This window comes from Anguilla rostrata, chromosome 2 (genome assembly GCF_018555375.3).
Source record: "Anguilla rostrata isolate EN2019 chromosome 2, ASM1855537v3, whole genome shotgun sequence".
Lineage (NCBI taxonomy): Eukaryota > Metazoa > Chordata > Actinopteri > Anguilliformes > Anguillidae > Anguilla > Anguilla rostrata.
Genome location: NC_057934.1, coordinates 55,743,064 through 55,766,052, shown reverse-complemented (window position 1 = coordinate 55,766,052; position 22,989 = coordinate 55,743,064). Strand labels below are relative to the sequence as shown.

Genomic DNA, 22,989 nt, shown 5'->3' with positions numbered 1-22,989 from the left:
AGTGGATGATTTGTTCCCACTTTAACTCTGTTCTCTGGCTTAGATTATGCGGGATACCTATTCTGATACATGTGTGCGAATCTCTCGTGAGGAAAGACGCAAAATGAAGGACCTGTTGGGTAAGACATGATCAGAGTGCAAAGGGAAAGTGTACAGTAATATGACTCATATGATAACCTTTGAACTGCAGTGCCATGTGTCTTAAATGCTGTCATGTATTGTGATGTAAAAAGTTAAAATTGTGTGTAATGTCAGAATATAACTAATTTCTATATTAATAATACAAACATATATAACAATATAACTTTATTCCATTTATATTATTAACATGGGCTATGCACCCTTAAACAGGATGTCAGCAGCATGTACGGTACACAGTAAAGGGGATGCCAGTCTGCTCCTGCTCTTTTTCAGCTGGCTTCCACGTGGGCACCAGTATCAGCTCAGTGCAGGATGACTCAATGAAGAAGAGGATTGTGATGGCGGCCCGTGACAACTGGGAAAACTACTTCTCCCGTCTCTTTCCTGTGGTGGTGAGATGGCCAGGCCAAGCCCTATACACACACATAGGAACTAGGACACACACATGCACACACACACGCACACACATGCACACACACATGCACACACACACACACACATGCACACACACACACACACACAAACACACACACACACACACACACGCATACACACACTGATCTACACACAGTCATGAATTTCTTCTCTCTCTCCATCACTCTTTCTTCTGTGTCAGGGTGGGAGTGGAGAGGATACTCAGCTACTGGGGGTGTCTCACCGGGGGATTCGACTTCTGCGAATAGTCAAGGCATCGGGCATCAACCCAAAACACCTCAAGGTGCTGCGCAGTTACAGGTAAGTCCTATCTGTGTAACCCGATCCCCTATTCCCCCAACCCCATCACCATTTTAACCTAGCTTGTTCCCTACATATCTCTACCTTCTCTGCTATTCATGTCTTCAGGTCATTAGTCCTTAAAACCTTTGAGTACTTTTTTCCCACTCAATGTTATTATTATAACTCTGAATGGAAGCAACGGAAAAATATTTCTGTGGCTTATATTGAGTAAACTGAATCTGGTGAATGTGAGTGTGTCTGTCTGACCGGTGTGTGAGCAGCTATGCAGAGCTGCTGTCTGTGGAGGAGAGAGGGACAGACACGGTGGAGTTCTCTCTGAGGAACGATCAGCTGCAGCTGCAGTCCCCCCGAGCCCCGCAGATCATCGCCATGGTGCGCCTCTTCCTCAGCGAGCTCCTCAAGGTACTGCAGCTACCTGCTCACCCCCGTGTGCCACTGTCAAAAGGCACATGAAACCTCTGGCCACCACTCACTCACATGCAATGGCTACCCACTGTCCACAGTACAGACACCATCAGATCACTGCCCACTGCACACACAATGTATAATCACTGACTACAACACACTCTGAATGTCGACAACTTTACATGGAATATATAATCACTGCCAACATATGTGCACACACACACACACTGTCTACTGACTGCCTGTTTTGAACCCCTTTTTAATCATCCTTCTGTCCACCATTCTGGCTAAGAGAGAATAACTGTATGACAACTACATTGAAACGACACTGATTCTCATCTCAGGATTCTGATCACGTGGTAGCGCTGAAAAGCTATGTGACGGACGACAAGAGCCTTCTGAGCTTCCAGAAGGGTGACATCATCAAGCTGCTGCCTATGGAAGGGTTACAAGCAGGTGAACCACGTAGCTGAACGCATCACTGAGCAGCCACTCTGCAAAACCACCTCAGTCATGTCATTATTACCCCTACCTGCTCATCGCCACTCTTCATCAGAATTACACTCTTTATCTCTCTCTCACGGCAGGGTGGAAGTTTGGCTCCATCGGGGGACGCTCAGGCCTGTTCCCCTCAGAGTTCACGCAGCCGGCTGCACCCCCGGACTACCACGGCGCCCACATGGACCGCCGAGATGAGCGCAGGAAGAGCAGGAGGACGGAGGCTGCCCCGTCCGGGTCCCAGCTTCCTGCCAACACTGCCCGACCGGAGCACAGCCCCGAGGGGTCAGCGCTGGGGTCCGACAGCGACGGCCAGCTCTACACCATGACTGAGTTTGCCATGAAGTACTTCAGAGAGGCTGTTACCAAGTGAGAATCTGATACACAGATACTGTAGTACTGTATGTAGTGTGAAGCTTAATAGACATGTCTCATAACAATCTATACTTCTCTTTCATGAGCATGAATCTAGCATCGCTCCCTTGTCTTTTCTCTCACTCTCTCTCTCACACACATACATGCAGACGCACCCGCACACACACACACACACACACACCAATATTTTCTGTTTGAAGAAGACATGGTGTGTGAAAGGGGCTTTTGTGTACATGCCAAGACAATGTGTCCTCTTTTCACTTTTATTTCTTTAAAAACCTGAATATATGATAGCAAATGGCACTATGATGTAATTCCCTCCCCTCCACATTGTTGTGGTGAGATATTTCTTTTTTTCTCCCATTCCCTCTGCAGACTGGGCTGGAAAGGTTTAAGTGCTGAGGGAAGGAGCAGCTCAGAGATGGTCCAGTACATTAAGGTAGGCGACTAGCTCCGGTAGAAATGAATGCCAATGGGCTAGTAAATGTGACATACTGTAGTAATAATGATGTTTCTTTTTCAGGTTCCCATCCAGGAGTCCCTCATCTATTACACTGACAATGAGCTGAATGAACTGGCTGCACAGTGCTTCACGAGTGAGTACTGTCTTCACAGAGACAGGCATAAATACACACACATGCATAGGCCAAGCAATTCATACAGAAAAGCCTGTTACATTCATTGCGTGATGTCATTATTTTTTATTAATTTACTGCTCATTCATGATTGCTCACTAGGCAACAAGAATTCTAGACTCATAGCATAGCATTTTTATATTGTTTGGAGCATGGAAACAGTTTGTACTCATCATCCATTGTTAAGTTCAGATCTGTAAACTAAAAGGGAAATGCTCCCTCTTTATCTCTCTCTCTCAGATATGATGCGGTTCATGGGAGACCAGCCCTTGCTGAAGCACCAGTCAGAGGGAGACTGCGTTAACAGTATTCTACATGTCAGTATCCTTCAGGCAGCACTACGCTCTGCACTGTGATCTCACAAGCTCACAGATCCTGCTGACTGACTGTACACTCACACAACAGCGTAGTGTACTGTCACCACTAGCACCCTCTCTCACAGCCTCCTATACCTAACTACACATGTTTTTAAGAGGTTTTCTTTATGGTAACTAGTATTTGCTGGATTTTGAGGTGTGTAAGGTTTGCATTACTGTTTAAATGTTTTTATTATACATTCGATTTATCACAATTCTGATCAGTTTGAAAGGACTTTTTTCTGTGAAAATGTAAAGATTTCCATCAGTTTTCTTTCTCTGTCTCTATGTAGCTGGGGAAGGAGAAGGAGATGTTGAGGGACGAGATCTACTGCCAGGTCATCAAGCAGACGACCCTCAACCCGCAGAAGTGAGTTACAGCAAAAAATGGCGTTATTAACTAAACACTGCGTGCTTGTCTACATATACTCTGCGCGTGCATGTTAGTTTCAGTGTACCAGTGTAAATATCAGGGTAAGTGTTCCTCTGTGACGGTCCTCACATTTTCTTTGTCTGTGTGCGCGTGTGCAGAGAAAGTTGCACTCGTGGCTGGCGCTTGCTGAGCTTGGTGACGGGTTTTTTCCCCTGCTCGAGTACCCTAAAGCCGTACGTCTCCCACCACCTTCAGGACATCAGCAGAGATCGGGACCACCCCTACCAAGGTAAAAAAAAAAAGCCTTAGTGTTCTGTTGTTCTGTGTGGCTGCAGCGTGAAAATCATCAGCCAGCTTGGCTAATGTGGCCTCGTCTGTATGTGCACTCCAGAGCTCTCGCGCTCCTGTGAGGAAAATCTCAAGCGTTCTCTCATCCACGGCGGTCGGAGGCACGTCCTCTCCCAAGCAGAGATGGAAGCCATTTTGGTGAGTCTACACAGACCCAATGACCTCTCCAGACATGAAATGATGGAAATTCCCCCATTTTGGAAAAGTATCATGGAGCTATTGACATGGTTGGGTTCAACAGAATGCAGCATCCTGTGTGATATTGGAAGGGTGAATGGTTTGTTTTCATGAAGAGATGATTGACAGCTGGATTGTGTATGGGATGTCTGCAGGCTGGCAGAAACTCGAGGCGCCTGCCCATCATACTACCTGGGGGAGTGGAGTTTCCCTGCAAGGTCCGCAGCTTCAGTGTGAGTGGAGACTCTTGCCTTTTCTCCTACTTCATACCAGCCACCTGCCCATCGTGACAAAGTGCTGTTAGGACATCATGAACATTGAGTGATCCTCTTCAGAGATTAGTCAACTTCTGGCTTGGCACTCTGTGAGCTGGTGTCACTGTGTTAGTGTGTAACACATTTCCTGTGTGTGTATGTGTGTCTGCGGGGGGTCCAGGTGGCACTAGAGGTGGTGATGGAGCTATGCACAGAGATGGGCATAAAGAAAATTTCAGAGGTGAAAGAATTCTCTGTCCATGCCAACCGGGGTAAAGGTAAGTAGCCATCAACTCCTGGTACATAACATAGCATATTTACAGCAACACTCACCACACTACTAATACCCATCTGCAGGGCACTACACATTGATGATACACCAACACTCCCATTGTGAAATAATTAAATTTAGTCATTTTGATACTTATCATACTTGTATGCTGTACTTATAATATAACATAACGCAATAACATCAATTGCAAACAAAAACACTTTATTATCCATTACTTTCACTCATATTCAAATGCTTTCGTGTCTTATTGACAACATTGACGACTGATTTTATCTTTTTACTGTCTTTTTTACTTTTTCATGTGTGTTTTCCCCCATCTCTCAGGTGAGTTGTTGCGCCTAATCCATCCAGATGAGTACCTGTTTGACTTCCTGCTTGACGACAACTCCATCAACCTCTCCTTCCGACGGGTGATCTGGAATCAGCCCATGCACTTTGACAACGACCTCTACATTGAGTTCCACTACCAGCAGGTACCAAATTGTTCACGTTATCATACACACTTATGTATTAATGTACATATGGGCTAGGGAGCGCAAGACGCTGGATAAAAATGCCTGCCGCTTTTTCAGGTACTGGCTGATTACCTGGATGGAAAGATTTTGCTAACAGAAAATAGTTCAACTATTCACCATCAGATGGCAAACTTTGCTGCTCTCCAGCACCTGGCCTTGGGGCTAAACAATGCTCCCTCACAGTGAGTAACTCATACCAGTCCTCACCAAGGATACATTCAATGGACCAACATTTTTCTGTCACATTATAAAATGGAAAAGCAGCTCTCTTGAGCTGCCAACATGCTAACTTTGTGAAGTGATGAATCTTTAGATGGATGTGAGCAAAATACATATAGCTAATCATCCAATGGGTAAATTAAATTGATGGATTTATAACACACTGATATTCATGAGCCCTGTCAATGGATCAGTCAAACTGTGATGCCCATAATTACTGACAACACTATCCAATTGTATTTCTTCAAGAAATGTCCCAGGGAGCATTTTTGTGGTGAAATGTTGGTGAAATGCTGTCGAAGCATTCAAGTGAAAACCCAGCTACATTTGACTGAAACGTAAATCTGGGTCAATTTCTGTAAAAATGTCTGTCAAACTAGATTTCCCCCCCTCTAGATGTCTAGATTTTGGCTTTCGCTCACTGGGGTATGTGTGAAAATGTGTGATCCTGCCATGTGTGTGAATGGCCTGTTCAATGTGGGTAAATTTACATATTTATTGAAATATTGAAACACTGAAATTTAACTGGTGTGGGATCAATGCTCTTTTCATGTATTTTCAGAAGTGTATTGAAGGAGTACCTCCCTCAACCAGACAAGGGAAATATAAACCTTCATCAAATTCATTCTGCAACACTTAACCAACTGGCCACCATAGGCAACTTCAGCCCTCGTGACGCCAAAACACGGTTTCTTGGTGAGTTCATGCAAAATTGAGTTCATGTTCACTTTAGCTTAATAACATTAAGCTAAAATGAACTGTGTTTCCATTTTAAACTGTAAGTGAATTTAATTTAATTCTATCCTTTTATACTCAGCTTCAGGTGAATTTTCTCTTTCTCAAAAAGTGAGCTATGTTTTATGGAGTGTATCACATAATTAGCCTTCCCCAGAACTTGGGAAACCCTCAAGCTCAGGACGTGCCCAATTGATTTCTTTTGTGTGGAAGGAGTCAGATTTATTGATTAATGTACTCTATAGAGCCGTGTTGGAGAAATTCACATTATCATAAGCAGAACATATACATACATGATTCAGACAGAGACTTAAAAACAAGGGGAACCCAACAAAATGAAGTCAGACATGTGCTTTCCCGTTTACAGAAACTGTCAGCTCTCTGCGTTTCTTTGGCTTCAACATCTTCCAGGCCCAGAAGGTCAGTCATTATGACTGCCCTTCACCGTGCATCATAGCCGTCAACCACGAGGGCATCTTCTTCTCGAACCCTAAAACTCAGGTACCGGGTCACCTGTCACTCTCAGCAGTGCTCTGCATAGCTCATTAGATACTGATGTGACATTGTGGTCATGCTTCTGTATCAAACAGCGTTGCTCTAAGCGGTTGACATTCATTAAATGGAATGTTTCACGCTACTTCTTTCAGGAGTTTGTTTTGAAAATATCCCTGATTGACGTGCAGTCTCTTCGCACAATGAGTCCCAAAAAAGAAAAAGTGCCGGCGGTGGAGATCAGTCACGGCCACCCATCCAACCCAAAAACTATCACCATCTATCTCAAACAGGTACACTGTCAGCAACTGGGTTACACAGAACACTTAGTCTCCTGTAATACAACACAGTCCTCGCCTGTTGTGTGGGGTATAAACGATGGTCTCTAACACACTGTGCATGCACTGTTCCCTGCAGGCCAAGGCACTCTGCCACACCATTGCAATGATCATGGACGAGCTGGTGCGGCCCCCAGTCAGCAGCTCCATATCCAGTGCCCGTTCACTGACACTCCGCTAAGCGCTGTCCTGTAGCTCTGTTCCTCCAACACCTGCTGCATGGACTCTCAGCCCTACCCTGCCGGTACTGACCACCCTGTTCACCAAAAATCCTGGCAGGCAAAAGGGAGCTGCATTGCTAACGAGTGTTGCTAGATACTGCAGATGACACACACTACTGTTAATAAATACTTATGTTTCCTATATGCTGCTACTGCTAATGACCTGCTATCATTGCTACCTTTGTAAATTCACACTGCAACAAATGACATTTTTTGTTGTTGATTATTTAACAGAGAAGTCTTATGTCGTAGCTCCAAGGCTATCTTTGACATCAGTATATAACTTTAAATTGTGAATGATCTAAAACAAATCTATGATGCTTGAAAAAAATGTACAAATTTATGAGAGGTTATTAGTACAGTAAACATGTCCAGCAATCAAGAAGTTAATCATACAGTCTTCAAATTCAATTTTATCTTGTCAAACGATGGTTTGTGGCACCACAATTTTGCTAAATAAATACCCAATAAAGTTTGATGATAAATAATTTTGATGCAGTTTGAAGCACCAGTTTGGAGCTCCTATCCTTTTCTCAGGTTTTGTCACACTTTCACCAATTGTATTATGCTTTGAAAAAAGTTAAAGAAACCCTCTGTTGGAGAAATGGAGTGTAATTATATTGTAAGAGTGAAGCAAAAGAAGCATGTTTAACATTTTTTACACTTAACACTGTCTATAATGTTTGCCTAAAACACTATTATTCATGGCTTACCACAGAAATTAACATGCAATCTTGATGTGCATTACTGAATAACAGCACATCTTTCTGGCTGAAATAGGTATGATTAGAAAAAAAGTATTCTTGGGCTGCATAAAAATCTAAAACAAATGATACAGGTTACACCATATAACCAATAGCATGTAACATAGATATGCCAATTATTAGTCATATGTGATCAGGTTTTGCAAGACAAAATGTTAATTTCATGAAAGCCATTGGAGCACTGATTATAAAATTGAAAATTACTTCTAATGGAAGCTAGCCATGCATCAGGACAGGTATTTGTACAGTACAGTTCTCTCCAAATGTATGGGAATGGTAAAATTGAAATTTGTTGAGTGAAATGTCTCGTTTTTGTTATATGCTTAAGGCATTTAGATTTCAGATCAAAAGATGAATATGAGACAAAAGTACAGACACTTTTATTTCATGGTATTTGCATGTGTGTGTGTTTTACCAATTTACAGAAACTGTTGTTTTTGTGTTGTTTTCCCATTTTCAGTTGTGCGAAAGTAAGTTAATGGATGAACTTAAAGCTCTTAATTGCAATAACTGCATCCAGTCTACAACCCACTGACATCACCAATCATTTTGTGTCTTCTTGGAAATACCTTTCCAGGCCTTCCCAGCAGCCAATTTCAGTTGATCTTTGTTTTGGGGATTTCTGTCTTCAGTTTCCTCTTCACCAAGTAAAATACATGCTCGATTGGATTTAAATCAGGTGCCCAACTTGTCCAGTCCAAATTTTTTCCACTTCCCATCGATGAATGCTTTGGTTGCATTAGCAGTGTGTTTGGGGTCATTGTCTTGCAGCAGGATGAAATGGCAGGTAATCAGGTTGGAGGAATTTCTTTGTGCATAGCCAGACAAAATTTTTCTGCACTTCCAAATTCACCCTACTGCTGCCATCCTCTGTTACATCATCAATAAAGACGAGTGAGCCTGTTCCAGAAGCAGCCATAGATGCCAAAGCCATGACATTACCTCCTCCATATTTCACAGATGATGGGGATGCCTTTGGATCATGGGCTGTTCTTTCCTTTCTCCACACTTTTGGCTTTGTCTATTGTTGTGATAAAAGTTTATCGTGGCCTCATCTGCCCATAAAACTTTTGTTCCAGGACTTGTTTTTTTTTTTTTTTTTGAGAATTCTGAACTAGATTTTCCATTCATTCTGCAGATCTGCTCTTGAAGTCTTCTGCATACATTGGTTTGTGATATTTTCACCCCTGCCCTCTGGAGACGGTGGGTGATGTCACTGGCTGTTTTAGAATTTTTCTTCCCAGCTCTTAGGATTCATCTGTCAACTGCAGTTCCTTAGCCAACCTTTTTGGGTTTATTCCTGAGGCCACCAGTGGTTTTCAAGACTTACCAAACATCTGTACTTGATACACCCAGTTTCTGTGCTATCTTTTTTAATGAAATCTTCTGACCTCTCAGCTTACTAACAAGTTTTTTTTCAGCCAGTTAGCTCTCTGGTCTTCATGATGGTGCATGCCACTGACTCCAAATGCAACCTACTCTCCACAGATGAAAACAGCCTAAAAGAATAGACACTCAATGTTATTTTATGTGAGAACAATCCATGCTAAAGGAAACACCTGAGCAACAGCTAACACCTGTGAGTCAGCAAGCTACTGTACCTTACTTTTGCACAGCTGAAAATGGGATGACTCAAAACAAAACAGTTGTTTCTGTAAAATGGTGAAACATGTGTAAATACCATGAATTAAATGGTGACCGTCTATATATTTGTCTCATCTTTTCATCAAGATCATCTTGTAGTCATCTTTCGATCTCAAATAGCTACAAATGTCTTAAGTGTAGCCTAGGCTATAGAAAAAATAACAAATTTCACTCTACCATTAGCATACTTTTTGAGGGCACTGTATGTAATCTCGTCGAACAGGGGCACTGAGCTCTCTCAGCGCAAATCGTCGGGTCATCACAGTAAGACGCCTTTACCCCCCTTCTTCAGGCCAGGAGTATCATACGAATAATGGCACTTTATGGCCAGAACACAAAAATCTATCATTTGCCACCCCCACACATTCAATATAAAATGCAACAAGGTAGCTAGCCACGTTGCATCACAACCAAAAAATCCCACTTGACAAATCCAAGCTTCGAATATGCATTACGTCGCTAGCCCGGATACTGGATCAGCACTAACACAATATAAAGCAGATTGTTTAGGATTAAACTGGGGATTAATCGGGCCTGGCGATGATCCAGCATCTTGTGGATTCGGAGGATACAAACAGTCCATAGTTAGTCAGCTAACATTCCTCCTCACAACGAAAACTAAAAGTAGTGTATAGACTCCACCTCAGCCGTTCAATTCTGAGAATTCAGACCTATCCGTATCCTGCTATACCGCGCCCTAGTACTGTAGCGACGATTTGTACGCGTTTGTACGCCACTCCCTCGTGTACCAGCAGGGTCTAATATGGCGGTTATATTGCTGTTATATCTGAATCCTTAGGATACATTATTTGTGCCCCATAACAATTCAACATAAATTAGACGTTGACGCCACTCTAACGTAAGTAAAACGGATTAACGCACTTAAATATCATTTTGTCACGCTGTTGACTGTTTAAACCTAGCCCATTATATGTCGTTAGCCCTAGCTAAGTAACTTAGCAATTTTTTTTAGCTAACTGGCTAACTATGTATACAGCTGGCTAAGTCCACTGAGCCAGTAGCATTGAATGATGTAGCTCACCTGCCAGATAATGCTAGATACTGTATGTGGGCTAACTGGGCTATACACCAAGTACCGTGGTTCAATTCGTTTCGTTGTTGCAAAGCCCGTGACTGAGAATTTGTGCACCATGACATGTTTGCACTGTGTAACGTCAGCTAGCAACTGGCACTGCGGTCGGTTGCAATTGACATGACATCGCGAGCTAGCTACGTTAACCTGAACAATTTTCGTGCTTGACTTGGCGATGGGTTAACCATTACTTCGAGTTATTGCAAGCTATGTAACCAACCAGCATCTTCGTCATGGTAGGCTATATCACCAGCTAGCAAATGTTAAGTAACTTGGTTACTTAGACAGTAGTTAGCTGAGACAGTGTCATGTCATGATCACACTATTTCCCTTCCTGGAACGTATCGATACGTGCAAGTTACTGCTGGCTATTTTTGTATCTATACTGCCAGTAGGTTTGGTAATTTAATGTTAAATTATACTTGGCTATCTTTCCTAAACAGTAGCGGAAACAAACGTTCATCGTATGCGCTTGTCTGGTGGTATGGGCACACACACTCATACACCTGTTTTATAGGGGAAAAGTGTTTCTCCTTGATACAGAAGATTCCTTTCGAAATAAGGCTTTTTGCTACTGGCAGACGCAGTACATTAGACTATCTAGCTAAACAGGATTCCATGTTTAATGTAAATGTATACTGCAGTAGGCTACTTTGTCTGGTGAGTGGATATTGTTGCTCAAACTGGTTGGTCAGATATTTCAAAGTTTATTTTGCTATTGATTTACAACCTGCGTGACCGACACATGTCTTTGGTATATTAGCCATGATTTACAACATATACAAATTATACTAATAATAAGGTTATGAAAAAATAATGTTATAAAGAAATATTAATTGTACATATTTACATTTTATAATAAGGTAAAAAAGCACAATCAAGGGTAAAACTAGAGTGTGCAAAAAATCCGGAGTGAAAGGGAAGTGTGCTGTTCAACCAGTACAACACTTCCCAGTTAGAACTCTTCCCCAAAAGAAGGGGTTTGCTATTTGGAAAACTATGCAGTAGCACTGAAATGGAGGTGGCATAAATCCAAGGATCAGTAATCTCAGACCATGCCTTGGATATCATTCAAGCTCTAAACATAGGGACAGGTGGATAGGACTGACCTCTCTTCACCTCTTCATGCTTTTACCGCTTCTGTTTTGTCCGTGCGATTCAGACCTAGTGCTCTCATTCTTGCGATATGAGCTGCAAGTGCTGGTGAGAGAAGTCAACAAATGCTGACGGAGATTCGTTGGCATCAGCATTTGTTAATGCGCATTTTAAACACTATTTGTCTGAACATGTATTGCTGTGCATTTGGAGGAGTTAATAGATTCAGGAATGTGACTACAAATAACCATGTTTTAGTCTTCTGGTGAGTGGCAATGCTGGAAAAGAGAGAGTCAGAGACATAACACTAAAAGTTATGAAGCTGACTTTAAGAAAGAGGTGGTGTGTTTTCACTAATCAAGAGGGAGAATCAGTCCCTTGCTGAAAACATATTTCCAGCTGGTGCTCAGAAGGGGTTCTATTGGCTCCTATTTACTTGCGAGTCTATTTGTATGAGCAAGGTAGAGACGTGCAGCACTGTCAGCTGTCAACACATTCTTGTGTAGGCGTAAGAATGCTGCACTGTACACCATCTGATTCATCTTGCGAATTGTCCTCAGTTGAGCTGTACAGAGATGGGACTACAGCGGACTGGAATGGGAATGACGCGTTTGCTTCTAACAAAGCTGCCTGTGAATTAAAGAGTCTGTGTATGAACGTTCCTTCCCTTCTGCACCGTTCAGCATTGCCTTTTAAGATGTCAGCATCTGAATTTAGTGTTTGTTTTTTGCTCCTTTGACAGCAGCCTGCAGTCCTACCTGGTGTGTGATGAAGACGGTGGCGGTGCGTTTTCAGCGTTGACGCTCGCTCCCTCTGCACTTCCACGCGCCTGAGTGCCTGGGTCTGAAGGGAGCAACTCAGCCCCCTTAGTCCCCAGACTGGCACTCCACACTGGGAGAGAGGCCGGGGGCTGGGGGACCTCCTCTGCCGGGGGTGGAACTGGTTAGCCACCCCAGCTGACAGCAGCAAGTTTGCGCCGCACGGAGCATGCTGAGTGCCTGTGGTTGCCATGGAGCTACAGGATAAGAAACAGGTGAGCTGCCCAGAGCTGGATGCTCTGTGTGATTCAATGTAACGTTTTCTAATATTTTTAAAATGAGAAAACCCTGGCAAAATTTACACCTCACCCAGGACGTAGTGTGTTTTATGAAGGTAGAAATAACTTTTAAGAGCTTAAAAGATTAATTAAATACTCTAGTACTCTACTGGCGAAAGCCCAAATGAACTATTTTTCCACTGTTTCTTTTGAATCCACCAAAAGCAATGTTTTATACAGTTATATCAGTTGTGCTTTAGTGAAAATTCTGTCTGATAGTCAAATGCTTTCCAGATGATCTTACATTGAGAGCATCACTTACAGTACATAGTCACATATCGCATATTTACATTGTGATGGGCCTGTATGCCTGGGTTTTGCTCAGGTACTATATAGCTGTTAGCAGGTGCTGAGTAAAATCTGCTTGTTTTGAAATCATTATTGCTTCATGTTCCATAAACCACTCTGCTGGAATTTTCTGTGCTCCTTTCTTCAGATCATGAAAGCAGGCAAGTTTTTTTTTTAGCACTATCTTAATGGAATGCAGCCTATTGCATAAACCACTCGAGGTCAAGGACGGTACAGGTGGAAAGTGAAGGCGGTGTTACTGAACAGCCCACTGAAGAGATCCGCTCGGCGCTTTCTTCAGAGTATACTGTCCTTTATGCTTGGGTCGTGTCTCATAATAATTAACACCCAAGCCGAGAATACGCCAAGTCCCCTCAGGCAAAAGGAATGTGTAGCCTAAATCTTAAAGGTGGAATAATTCCACTGTTGTTTTCTAAAATTTTCTGTTAGAAACCCCTTTTTTAAAAAAAAAACGGAAAAACTTAACAAGGATGACAAATTGTAGGTTTGTTGCAGAGGTCAGTATTTTACAATGACACGAAGAATATTCTGTGACTTGTTTCCCTTCTCATGAGTGTTTGTAAATTGTTAAACATTTGGAATCTGAAATAAACTGCACGTAACAGTGCATCAATCTTATTTACCAATTGTTCCTGTAGAAATATTTTACTAAGGAAATTGTCATGTCACAAATTAAAATGTGAGATATTATGCAGTGAGAACAGAGGCTTGGCTGCTGCCTAGAGTGATGGTGTTAAAAACAATGTGTGAAGGAGGTTGATTTGTTGAATCAAGAAATGTTCTGCAGGCTTTCTGTGGATTACCTATACAGGATTTACTCTTAAGGATGAAAAGCCGTGATACGCCAACCTGTTACATTGACTGGTAAAAATGTTGTCAAAAGGCAAGAGTTGGAGCAGGTCATGCACTGTATCGCATATGCACTCAGAGGCTGTATGTGTTGACATTGTATTAATGAACACGGTAGTAGCTCACTGAAACGGGAAATGGCTTGGTTCCAATTTATGGTAGCTCAAATACAGAGCCGGGAGTTGCTAAATGGTAATTTGTTACTGGCTTACAATCATACAGACAGTTTGTTGTGGTGTTAAAGTCATGAATCATTTGCTGCTAAAAATGGAACGAAGTTGTCAGGTAGCAGGAGGTTGTGAAAATGGGGCTCCCCCTGCCTGTATGCTGTACAGAGAAGCCCTTTTGGAAATGGCTGAATGTTGTAGGCTACAGGATTTGGTGACTTTCAGTGTATTAACCAATATTTTGAGTAAATTCTGCAGTGTCTTGAAGGGTCAGTTGTGTGCCTTGGATAGTCAGGTCGTCTTTTGATACTGTAAATCTCTGCTCGAGTTCTTCAGGCCTTTTTGTGTGTATTGGTTGATGTCTATATTCTTGTATGTCTGTATATATTATATTTTATACCCATTGTACTATTTATCCAAATATTTTCTACCTGGATGATAAATTTGAAAGCATAGGAACGTATAGTATCTTGTGTGTCAGCGGGTCATCTCTTGGGCTGGTGACATGCCCGGCCCATGGGGGGTGAGGGGAGGGGCTGCCTGGGGCAATGAAATCCAGCCAGGATGCTGTGTGTCCCTTTCTCCTTTGCGCCCACCACTCCAGGATAGAAAGTGCTGTGCTGGCAAGAATTGATTAATGCCTGACGGTGTGCTGGAGATACTGGCATCGCTACTCCGTCCTCTCCCTCCCTCCCTCCCTCTCTCTGCTAGCGCTAGTGCTTGTCTAAAGGCAGGGACATGACTGCACTCTTGCATCAGCAGTAGGAAAGTCATCCGCAGGAGCAGATTCCGTCAGACTCTTCTGTCTGTCAGGCTCTCTGGCTTTTTTCTCCCCCCTTTACATTTGGCTTCTGTTCTCTCACTTCACGCTTTTCACTTTCTCCCACACACCACACCCCCGCCCAGTGCACAGCCGAGCACCACTGCTGGGCTGCTCTGCTCTTCAGAGGGCTGCAGGTGATGCGATGAGCGGGATGGAGGCAGAATAACTGCTGGGCGGTGTGGAGTGGGAGAGCGGCGGGAGGCTGAATAACCGCTGGGCGGTGTGGAGTGGGAGAATGGCGGGAAGCTGAATAACCGCTGGGCGGTGTGGAGTGGGAGAATGGCGGGAAGCTGAATAACCGCTGGTCGGTGTGGAGTGGGAGGCTGAATAACCGCTGGGCGGTGTGGAGTGGGGGGCTGAATAACCGCTGGGCGGTGTGGAGTGGGAGAATGGCGGGAAGCTGAATAATCGCTGGTCGGTGTGGAGTGGGAGGCTGAATAACAGCTGGGCGGTGTCCAGTGGGGGGCTGAATAACTGCTGGGCGGTGTGGAGTGGGGGGCTGAATAACCGCTGGGCGGTGTGGAGTGGGAGAATGGCGGGAGGCTGAATAACTGCTGGGCGGTGTGGAGTGGGAGGCTGAATAACCGCTGGGCGGTGTGGAGTGGGAGGCTGAATAACTGCTGGGCGGTGTGGAGTGGGAGGCTGAATAACCGCTGGGCGGTGTGGAGTGGGAGGCTGAATAACCGCTGGGCGGTGTGGAGTGGGAGGCTGAATAACCGCTGGGCGGTGTGGAGTGGGAGGCTGAATAACTGCTGGGCGGTGTGGAGTGGGGGGCTGAATAACCGCTGGGCGGTGTGGAGTGGAGAATGGTGGAGGCTGAATAACCGCTGGGCGGTGTGGAGTGGGAGGCTGAATAACCGCTGGGCGGTGTGGAGTGGGAGGCTGAATAACTGCTGGGCGGTGTGGAGTGGGAGGCTCAGTAACCGCTGGGCGGTGTGGGTGCAGAGAGGGAGGGAGAGCTGTTGGAGGCTGAGGTAGCTGCACTCCCAGTCTGCTCCTCCTGCCTCACTGCAGAGAAAAGCCTTCTCAGCTCAGACACTGGCAGTGAAGGCAGAGCAGGACAGAGCCATGATCTTGCAGACGGAGAGTTGGCTCAAGAAAAAGGATGTAAGTGGGTCTTCCTTTTCTTCTGGTTAGTTTTTATGAACCCCTTGAGAAGATGGTAGCGACTTTGCCCTTGGCTGGAATTGTACTGTGTGTACCGTGAGAGAAAGTGTGACCGGAGCTCTCCGCAGCTGCCCTCTGCCGAGGTTGAGCGCTGCTCTATGCTCATTTGCGTCCGTGACCGCACACGGTCGGGGGTAACGTGCATTGTTGCCGCCCAACCGGCGGCCGCGTCCGCTAACGGCATCCGCTAACCCGTGTTGCTTGGCTTGCGGGTGAGCAGGGGCGCTCTCCGCCTCGCTGTTTGCCTGAGGGTTTATCCTGGCTTGCGACCCTATGGGAAAATGGGTGGTTATTTTTAGCGGCGGCTGCTCTGCGGTGGAGTGGAGCGGTAGCAGCGCGCTGTAGCGCTGGATCTGAGTGGGAGTTTCAGCCTCACAGACGCACATACGGCCACAGAGGCAGGAGGAAGGGCACAGAGTGTGGGAAAAGAGAGCTTTCCCACCAACATCCCAGGCTGCTGCTGGCTCTGCTGTTTGCTTTGAATTCCCTGTGTCTGGCTGTTTCTGCGTGTTCATTTATGCGCATTTCCTCCGATATGGCAGATACGGAGATCGGGTGAAATCTTTATCCAGGGCAGCTTGTACTGCTGTGCACTTCATAGAATGCAGTGCATTGAATATCAAATCAATTCCAGATTAAAGCAATGATCTGCAGAATATAAAGTTCATTAAAAAATTAAAAAGCCGAGTTGAAGTCACACTGAATGCATTGTATAAAAAGAAAAAGTTGGGCGACAGGAGATATATTGCTCATGTTTTAAGAGCTGTGTCCTCGAGCTACTTCAAAAAGCTAATAAAACATTGGGTGGTTGTTATATTGGCAGGTGGTCCAGTTCACCATTGGGGAGTTAAAGAAGAAAGATCCAGATTAAAGCCTGGGTTTGGCTAAGGAATAGTCCTTTCTTTTCACTGTTTCGATGAATGGCCATTATTTTGTCCCAGCATTTTTGGCAACCAAATCTTCCCTTTTATTCAGTTGAAATCACAGCCGCTCTTGTGAGCACATAGTATTGGGTAATGTGCAGCAGCGTAGCATAGTTTTCAGGGGACTGGGATTGTGTACCCCGCGTTCTCACAGCGCGCAATTCAGTTGATGGGTCGCTCAAGTTTACTAGGCTGAGGGAGGGGCAAGAGCTTCCCGCTGTGCCCTCTTAGTGGTGTACACATTTTTAAAGATAAATAACGGCATTACACAGTGTATTGGAGAATTTGCCATATAGCCTATCCTTTAGTTTCTGTAGTCATGTCATAACACTGGTGATTATTATTTGTTACTGCTGTCTTGCTAGATATCTAGCGATATCTCACTCTCTCTCTCTCCCGGTAGCTACCTAGCGTTCTGTCTGTCTATCGCTAGCTAGCTAGCGATCTCTCTGTCTCTCACTGGCTAGCTAGCTAGCTAGAAATCTAGCTAGCAAGGCGCAACTATTAATCACGAAATAGTATCATACCGGTTGGAGAAATAGGAAGCTTGGAACTCTGTTTGGCTGTTGATGGGCGATGCCTGTGAAAAGATAAAAAATATTTGGGCAACTTATGTCGCTTGTTGCCCAGTTGGTGGGGTTGCTGGCCGTCGCTCAGCTTTGTAGAAAATGAACGGAAACTGGTCGACTGAATCGCTCACTGTGTGAACGCGAGGTTAGAGTCTGCAGGTTCGATTCCCAGGGTCCCTTGAGCAACATACTGAACCTGAATTGCTTTATTAAATATTCTGTTGTATTAATGGATTGTGTTTGGGAAACCAAAAATTATAAGCTGTTTAAGTTTTCTTAATGCCTAAATATAATGTTATAATGTACAATGTATAACGTAAATGTATCACAGTAAGGTATACCCAAATATAACATACTTAACATAGGTTTATGTGTTTTGGTCTTTTTGGAAAGGACCCAACACAATGACGATGTTTTTAAAGATCACCGTCTTATGTGGGACTTGCGGTCAATTTGAATATACTTTGGATATACTTTGAATGTGCTTTGTAGTTCTGTTTTCTTTGGGCGCATTTATGCGCTGTTTAAAGAATACATGGCTTGATAAGAAAGCAATAACGTCATATTTAGCTTACTGTTACCATGACTGTTACAGCATAAAATGTTTAAAGTAACACAACTGAAATAGTCACATTTGTACATTAGCTCGATGAAACTGGTGAAGTAAGGAGACTTGGGATAATATTGTATGGATGGCATAACAGGTATTTATTTACATGGACGTAACTTCAGTGCAGTACAATTCAAATGAACTGATTTGGAAATCCTCCACAGCCCACGGTGGACTGTGGATGTCTACAGACTGCTGGGGTGTAGTGAAGTTTTGCATGTTAGGCACAATTCAGGTCTTTGATCTCTAGAAGCCCTCCACAGCAACATTTTATCCTTATCAACAACTTTTTTCTCTCTCTAGGTTGCATACGTCTCTTTATCACACGGCTCACTTTGAGATGAATTTGCTGCTTTTCTTACATTGTGCCAGTGTATGTTTTTCATTCACTATTTCATTTCTTTAAGTAAATAAGTAAAAAGCCAAAAATCACTAGCTGACAAAACATAGTCTGTTACTGTTACAAATCAGTGGACACTGTAATACTGATACTGCTGAATAAAGCGTAACATTTATGCCATTAGTGCCGCTCAGTGAATCTACATGCAGCTGAGCGTAGCTAGCGGTAATGAAGCCTGCGGTTCAGAAGGAAGTGTGATGAGTTTTAAACGATGCTGAGTGCTCAACAAGTGGCCTGGTGAGGAGGCTTTATCGCCGCTGCGCTCCGCTTGGAGGACTGAATTACAGGCCGTTAAACCCAGTCACCACAAACACTGCTCTCATTCAGCGTGGCTGAACCCTTCAGTCAGTCTGCAGCAGTGTAAACGTCCCTGTTCCACAGTCACTAGCCTGTAAGCGTGTGGTGTAATGGTGTGTCGAGCCCAGGCTTTTTACCTGAACGTGCGTAATAAAAACCGTCCTTTGATGAGAGTGCTGATTGATGGCTCTTTCAGGAGGAGGAGCCCGTCCCTCTGGGACTGTCCAGCGGCCAGGCCCTGGGGACCCTGCGGGACCAGCTGTGCTCCTTACTGGAGCAGCACCAGAAGCAGGGTCGACGCCGGCCGGCTCTACAGGCGCGTCTGAATGTCCTTCTCTCTGCCTCGCGTCTCATATGCTGAAACGCTCATCTTTTCCATCTTCCACACATCTGTCTGCAATTTACTATTTGTTACACCAAAATCGGTTTGATAACATACCTAATGGCATTTGATGAAGTGAATAAAATTGTATTCACTCAGGTAATGTAGCTTTCGGTAGAGAGAATTCAGCACTGGGCTCAATTTTCATTTTCTGTATTTTTAGCAGTTAATTTTAACATTTGGAATTGATGGTTATTAAATCCCTAGCTGACATATTTGCATCTGCATTAAAATACGGTGTTTTTTTACTTTGCTGCTGTACTGCAGGAGCTGTGGGCTAAAAGCTTTCTTCACCATAACAACCGGCACTCCTGTTTTCATTGGCCCGGAGCCGCTCTCACTCTGCTGGTTGTGCTGGGCCTGCTGTGCTGCCATGGCAGCCAGCCGCACGGCAGGTGAGTTGCAGATGCGAACCAGGTGCAGTGCTGTTAAAACGTGTACGCAGTAACCCTGGTTAAGGACAGCTTCTTCTGTTGCACAGCAATGGGATTGAGCTGGTGAACGCTGGAGCCCTCTTCCTCCTCCTGCTGCTCAACCTCTTCCTCATCGGGCGGCAGGAACGTCTGATGAAGAGCGAGATGGTGCGGCGACTCAAGTCCATCATCTCCCAGCTCAACGGTGAGTGGAAGAGAGCAAGAGGGAGAGATGAGGAGAAAGGAGAGAATTGGAAGTGGGAAGGTGTGAAACGGGGAGTGGGATATCCTCCACATGTAGAGCATTAGCATTGGTTCCTCCCGGCTCTCTGATTGGCCAGGCCCGTTGCTCTCTCTCTGCTCTCCTTGCAGGCGCTCTGGAAGGCTGCGCTGGGGAGCCCCTGAGGTGGTCCTCCTCGCTGTACCCGGACCTGTACACGCCCTCCTCCCCGTCCTGGTCCCTGCACTGGACCTACCGGGACCAGCAGCTGGTCAACCTGCCCGTCAGCCTGCTGGTGGAGGGGGACATCATTGCGCTGAGGCCAGGACAGGAGTCCTTCGTCTCCCTGCGCGGCATCAAGGTCATTGGCAGCAGCGCGCGTGTGCTGCCGTTTGCTGCCGTTTGCTGCAGTGCACTTTTACGAGTCTTAAGACCTGGTTTCATAGACGTTTCCACTTATCCGCACTGCTGACTTAACACCTGCTGCTGACTCCAGGAGTGCTTTCTCTGTGGGTTTTCATGCTGGCTCTGTTGCCTCTCTCTGTTTGTCTGTTAGGATGATGAGCACATAGTCCTGGAGCCTGGGGATCTTTTTCCTCCCTTCTCCCCGCCCCCGTCCCCTCGAGGGAACGAGAAGCGGTCGCCCCAGACCCCTCAGCAGTTCCGCCTCTTCAGGGTGGTTCGAACCCCAGTGCTCGACTCCATCAGGTACGCAGCCTCCCGCAGGGGGCCGGGGCCACTCTGGAAATGGTCTGTGCAGATCGCTGGGAACAGTCTGCTTCTGCCGCTGTTGAGCAAGCACTGTTTAATGGATACCGAAAGGGCTTTCATATAATGTCACATCAAAGGCCTCGGTCTCTACATCAGATATTGAAAAAACCGGGAATTTTTTCCCCCCCGAATATTACAATGACAGAATTGTAAGAAACGTGTCATTTTCTTCAGTGCGCAGTCTCTAATTAGCCTGAATTTCCTCACTACTGTTCTGACACCCGCTGCTTACCTCTGTTACAGGTCTGCAGTAAGGGGGAAATGGATGATATTTGCACGTCTAAAGTGGGTTTCAGGACGGTTGGATATTTTTAGATCCGCAGCTTTATCCGCAGTCTTTAAAGTGCAAATTGATTTTACATGCTGAAAAGTGACGTTTCTGGAGAACTAGAAATCTTCTCAGAAACACATTTACAACTAAAAATATAAATGCATTGTGATTGCTGTTTTAGCACTGTAAGTAATTATCTGTTGTGCCTTGTTTATTGATCTGGGCAGAGAACCGGAGCTGATGCAGCTATCTGTGGTCTGGATATTTATATTGGGCCAGGAATAGTTTTCAGGAACATTTGTTACAAAGATTTTATAGCTCTGTGTGGAACGGGTTTTGAAAGTGGCAAAAATACCATAATTAAATATTAATACGTAAATAATTTCAATCGTAACGCTATTAATTAATATGCCGATTTTCCTTATTTATTGGGATTACTGTATCCCAATATATTTTGGGATGAAAAAAGTCTGATGTCGCTTTTGGTGTTGATACAGCATAACAATATAAAGGGTAACTTCACTGTAAATTTTAAGCTGTTAGCTATTAAAATTACCCATATTGAGAAACTTTTTTTACTTACCAAGGACACTAGCTGATTTGCAAAATAGTTTCTGAACCTGTGTATAGTACTGCAGAATTGCATTTGCCTCAATAGAGATTTTCCATCACCGGAGTTTAGTCTGAAAATTCACTTTTCAGATTTATCTGAACGGTTTAGACTGGTCACTAACAAACTGGCTGGACAAGTTTTCAACACACTTGTTCCTGGTTTGGGTTATACACTTTGTTGTACGTCGCTCTGGATAAGAGCGTCTGCCAAATGCCTGTAATGTAATATAATGTATATATAGTTTCAGTGAGGTCAAAGGTTTGGTGATGAGAATCAAGGCCTTGAACTTTACTTGGGTCACTTGTTGATATACAGTAACATCACAGGTAAAAGATTAAATAGGAAGAACAGTCTTTGGAAGAAGAGCCTTCTAGATGAGGTCCTGTACTATAGTGGGCCTCTGTTCTGTTAATAGTTATCAGTGGTGGCCTCCACATGTTTCACAAGGTTATTTAAGTTGACTTTCTGCATTGCACAAGCGTATTATCCTCTGGGATGGTGACCCCCCCTCTTTGTGCCCCTCTCTCTGGGCTGTTAATGTTATAGCTGGGAACCAACTCCCTCTCATGCATTGGAGTTCCCTGGATTTCATCAGGGACTCTGTCTCCAGTGTGAACCGGATATCGCCCTGAAAAAAAGCCCAGAGTGCATTGCGCCACCTCCCTCTGTAAATTGTTGCATGTTGCAATTGTTACTTGTGTTGTTCCTCATTTATAAAAAGTGTTCTTGATTTACTTAAAGTTAAACTGTGATCAATACACCCCAGATTCTTAGTTAAGCAGTAGTATATGTACCGTTTGTGTGAAATTTTAGCTGTGTGTTAGCCTCCTGTCGACAAGTAGAATTGGCAGTTTCAGAATGTTTTCTGACAAGGGCGTTAGTGTTGCAATCGATATTGCAATAAATGTTTAAAGTAGTATATCCAAAATGGTTCAGGACAGTGTATTGATGTTAAAGGTACGTGTGGCAAGAGGAAAGATGGTGTTGTTGCTGGGAGTTATAAGCTAGGTCCCAGATCTGCTCAGTTTCTTATGCATTAGGAAAGGAGAAATATCAGTGGATGACATCTGAGCAGTTTAGGGCCTACTAAATGGGAGATTCCCTGAGAAGTTATCCTTTTTTGGCCTGTTATGAAGCAAGTTCATGTTTTGAGTGCCCCCATGTGGCCACTGCTTTCTCCTGTGCAGGAACAGCCTGGATCTGGCACTGTCCCGTCCCATCACTGCCCTGGACAACGAGAGGTTCACAGTGCAGTCCGTCATGGCCAAATTCGCCTGCCCTGTTGTGCTGGTACAGAAACTCCTCTCTTTATCGTGCTTGCTTAGCGCCGCTTCCTGTTTGGTCTTTGCTTCGCAGTGGTCAGCTGTTCTGTCTCAGAAAGCTCGCTGCCTATCTCCAGAC

General features: G+C 44.4%; 2 protein-coding genes across 7 annotated transcripts in view; both read left to right on the top strand.

The window, feature by feature from the left end:
- myo15b (myosin XVB) overlaps positions 1-7,600 on the top strand; it is a 30,455-nt gene extending 22,855 nt beyond the window's left edge. The window contains exons 47-66 of the mRNA XM_064323369.1: positions 44-119; positions 415-533; positions 758-876; positions 1,140-1,281; positions 1,629-1,740; positions 1,872-2,151; positions 2,533-2,596; positions 2,681-2,753; positions 3,033-3,109; positions 3,442-3,518; positions 3,680-3,810; positions 3,913-4,007; positions 4,202-4,279; positions 4,482-4,578; positions 4,917-5,065; positions 5,165-5,289; positions 5,889-6,022; positions 6,429-6,562; positions 6,709-6,846; positions 6,971-7,600. Of these exons, the coding sequence (XP_064179439.1) occupies positions 44-119; positions 415-533; positions 758-876; positions 1,140-1,281; positions 1,629-1,740; positions 1,872-2,151; positions 2,533-2,596; positions 2,681-2,753; positions 3,033-3,109; positions 3,442-3,518; positions 3,680-3,810; positions 3,913-4,007; positions 4,202-4,279; positions 4,482-4,578; positions 4,917-5,065; positions 5,165-5,289; positions 5,889-6,022; positions 6,429-6,562; positions 6,709-6,846; positions 6,971-7,072 (2,322 nt within the window). The 3' untranslated portion in view covers positions 7,073-7,600. The remainder of the gene's footprint in view (positions 1-43; positions 120-414; positions 534-757; positions 877-1,139; positions 1,282-1,628; positions 1,741-1,871; positions 2,152-2,532; positions 2,597-2,680; positions 2,754-3,032; positions 3,110-3,441; positions 3,519-3,679; positions 3,811-3,912; positions 4,008-4,201; positions 4,280-4,481; positions 4,579-4,916; positions 5,066-5,164; positions 5,290-5,888; positions 6,023-6,428; positions 6,563-6,708; positions 6,847-6,970) is intronic.
- A 2,362-nt stretch (positions 7,601-9,962) lies between these two features.
- Positions 9,963-22,989, top strand: part of tmem94 (transmembrane protein 94) — a 31,560-nt gene continuing 18,533 nt past the window's right edge. For 2 of the 6 annotated variants that reach the window (XM_064323216.1, XM_064323213.1), the window contains exons 1-8: positions 9,972-10,379; positions 12,451-12,741; positions 19,115-19,234; positions 19,568-19,695; positions 19,782-19,918; positions 20,086-20,294; positions 20,490-20,641; positions 22,776-22,878. In XM_064323216.1, the coding sequence (XP_064179286.1) occupies positions 12,718-12,741; positions 19,115-19,234; positions 19,568-19,695; positions 19,782-19,918; positions 20,086-20,294; positions 20,490-20,641; positions 22,776-22,878 (873 nt within the window). In that variant the 5' untranslated portion in view covers positions 9,972-10,379; positions 12,451-12,717. Of the gene's footprint in view, positions 10,380-12,450; positions 12,742-19,114; positions 19,235-19,567; positions 19,696-19,781; positions 19,919-20,085; positions 20,295-20,489; positions 20,642-22,775; positions 22,879-22,989 lie in introns of all 6 variants that reach the window. The other 4 variants (XM_064323217.1, XM_064323218.1, XM_064323214.1 and 1 more) reach the window with 4 other exon arrangements.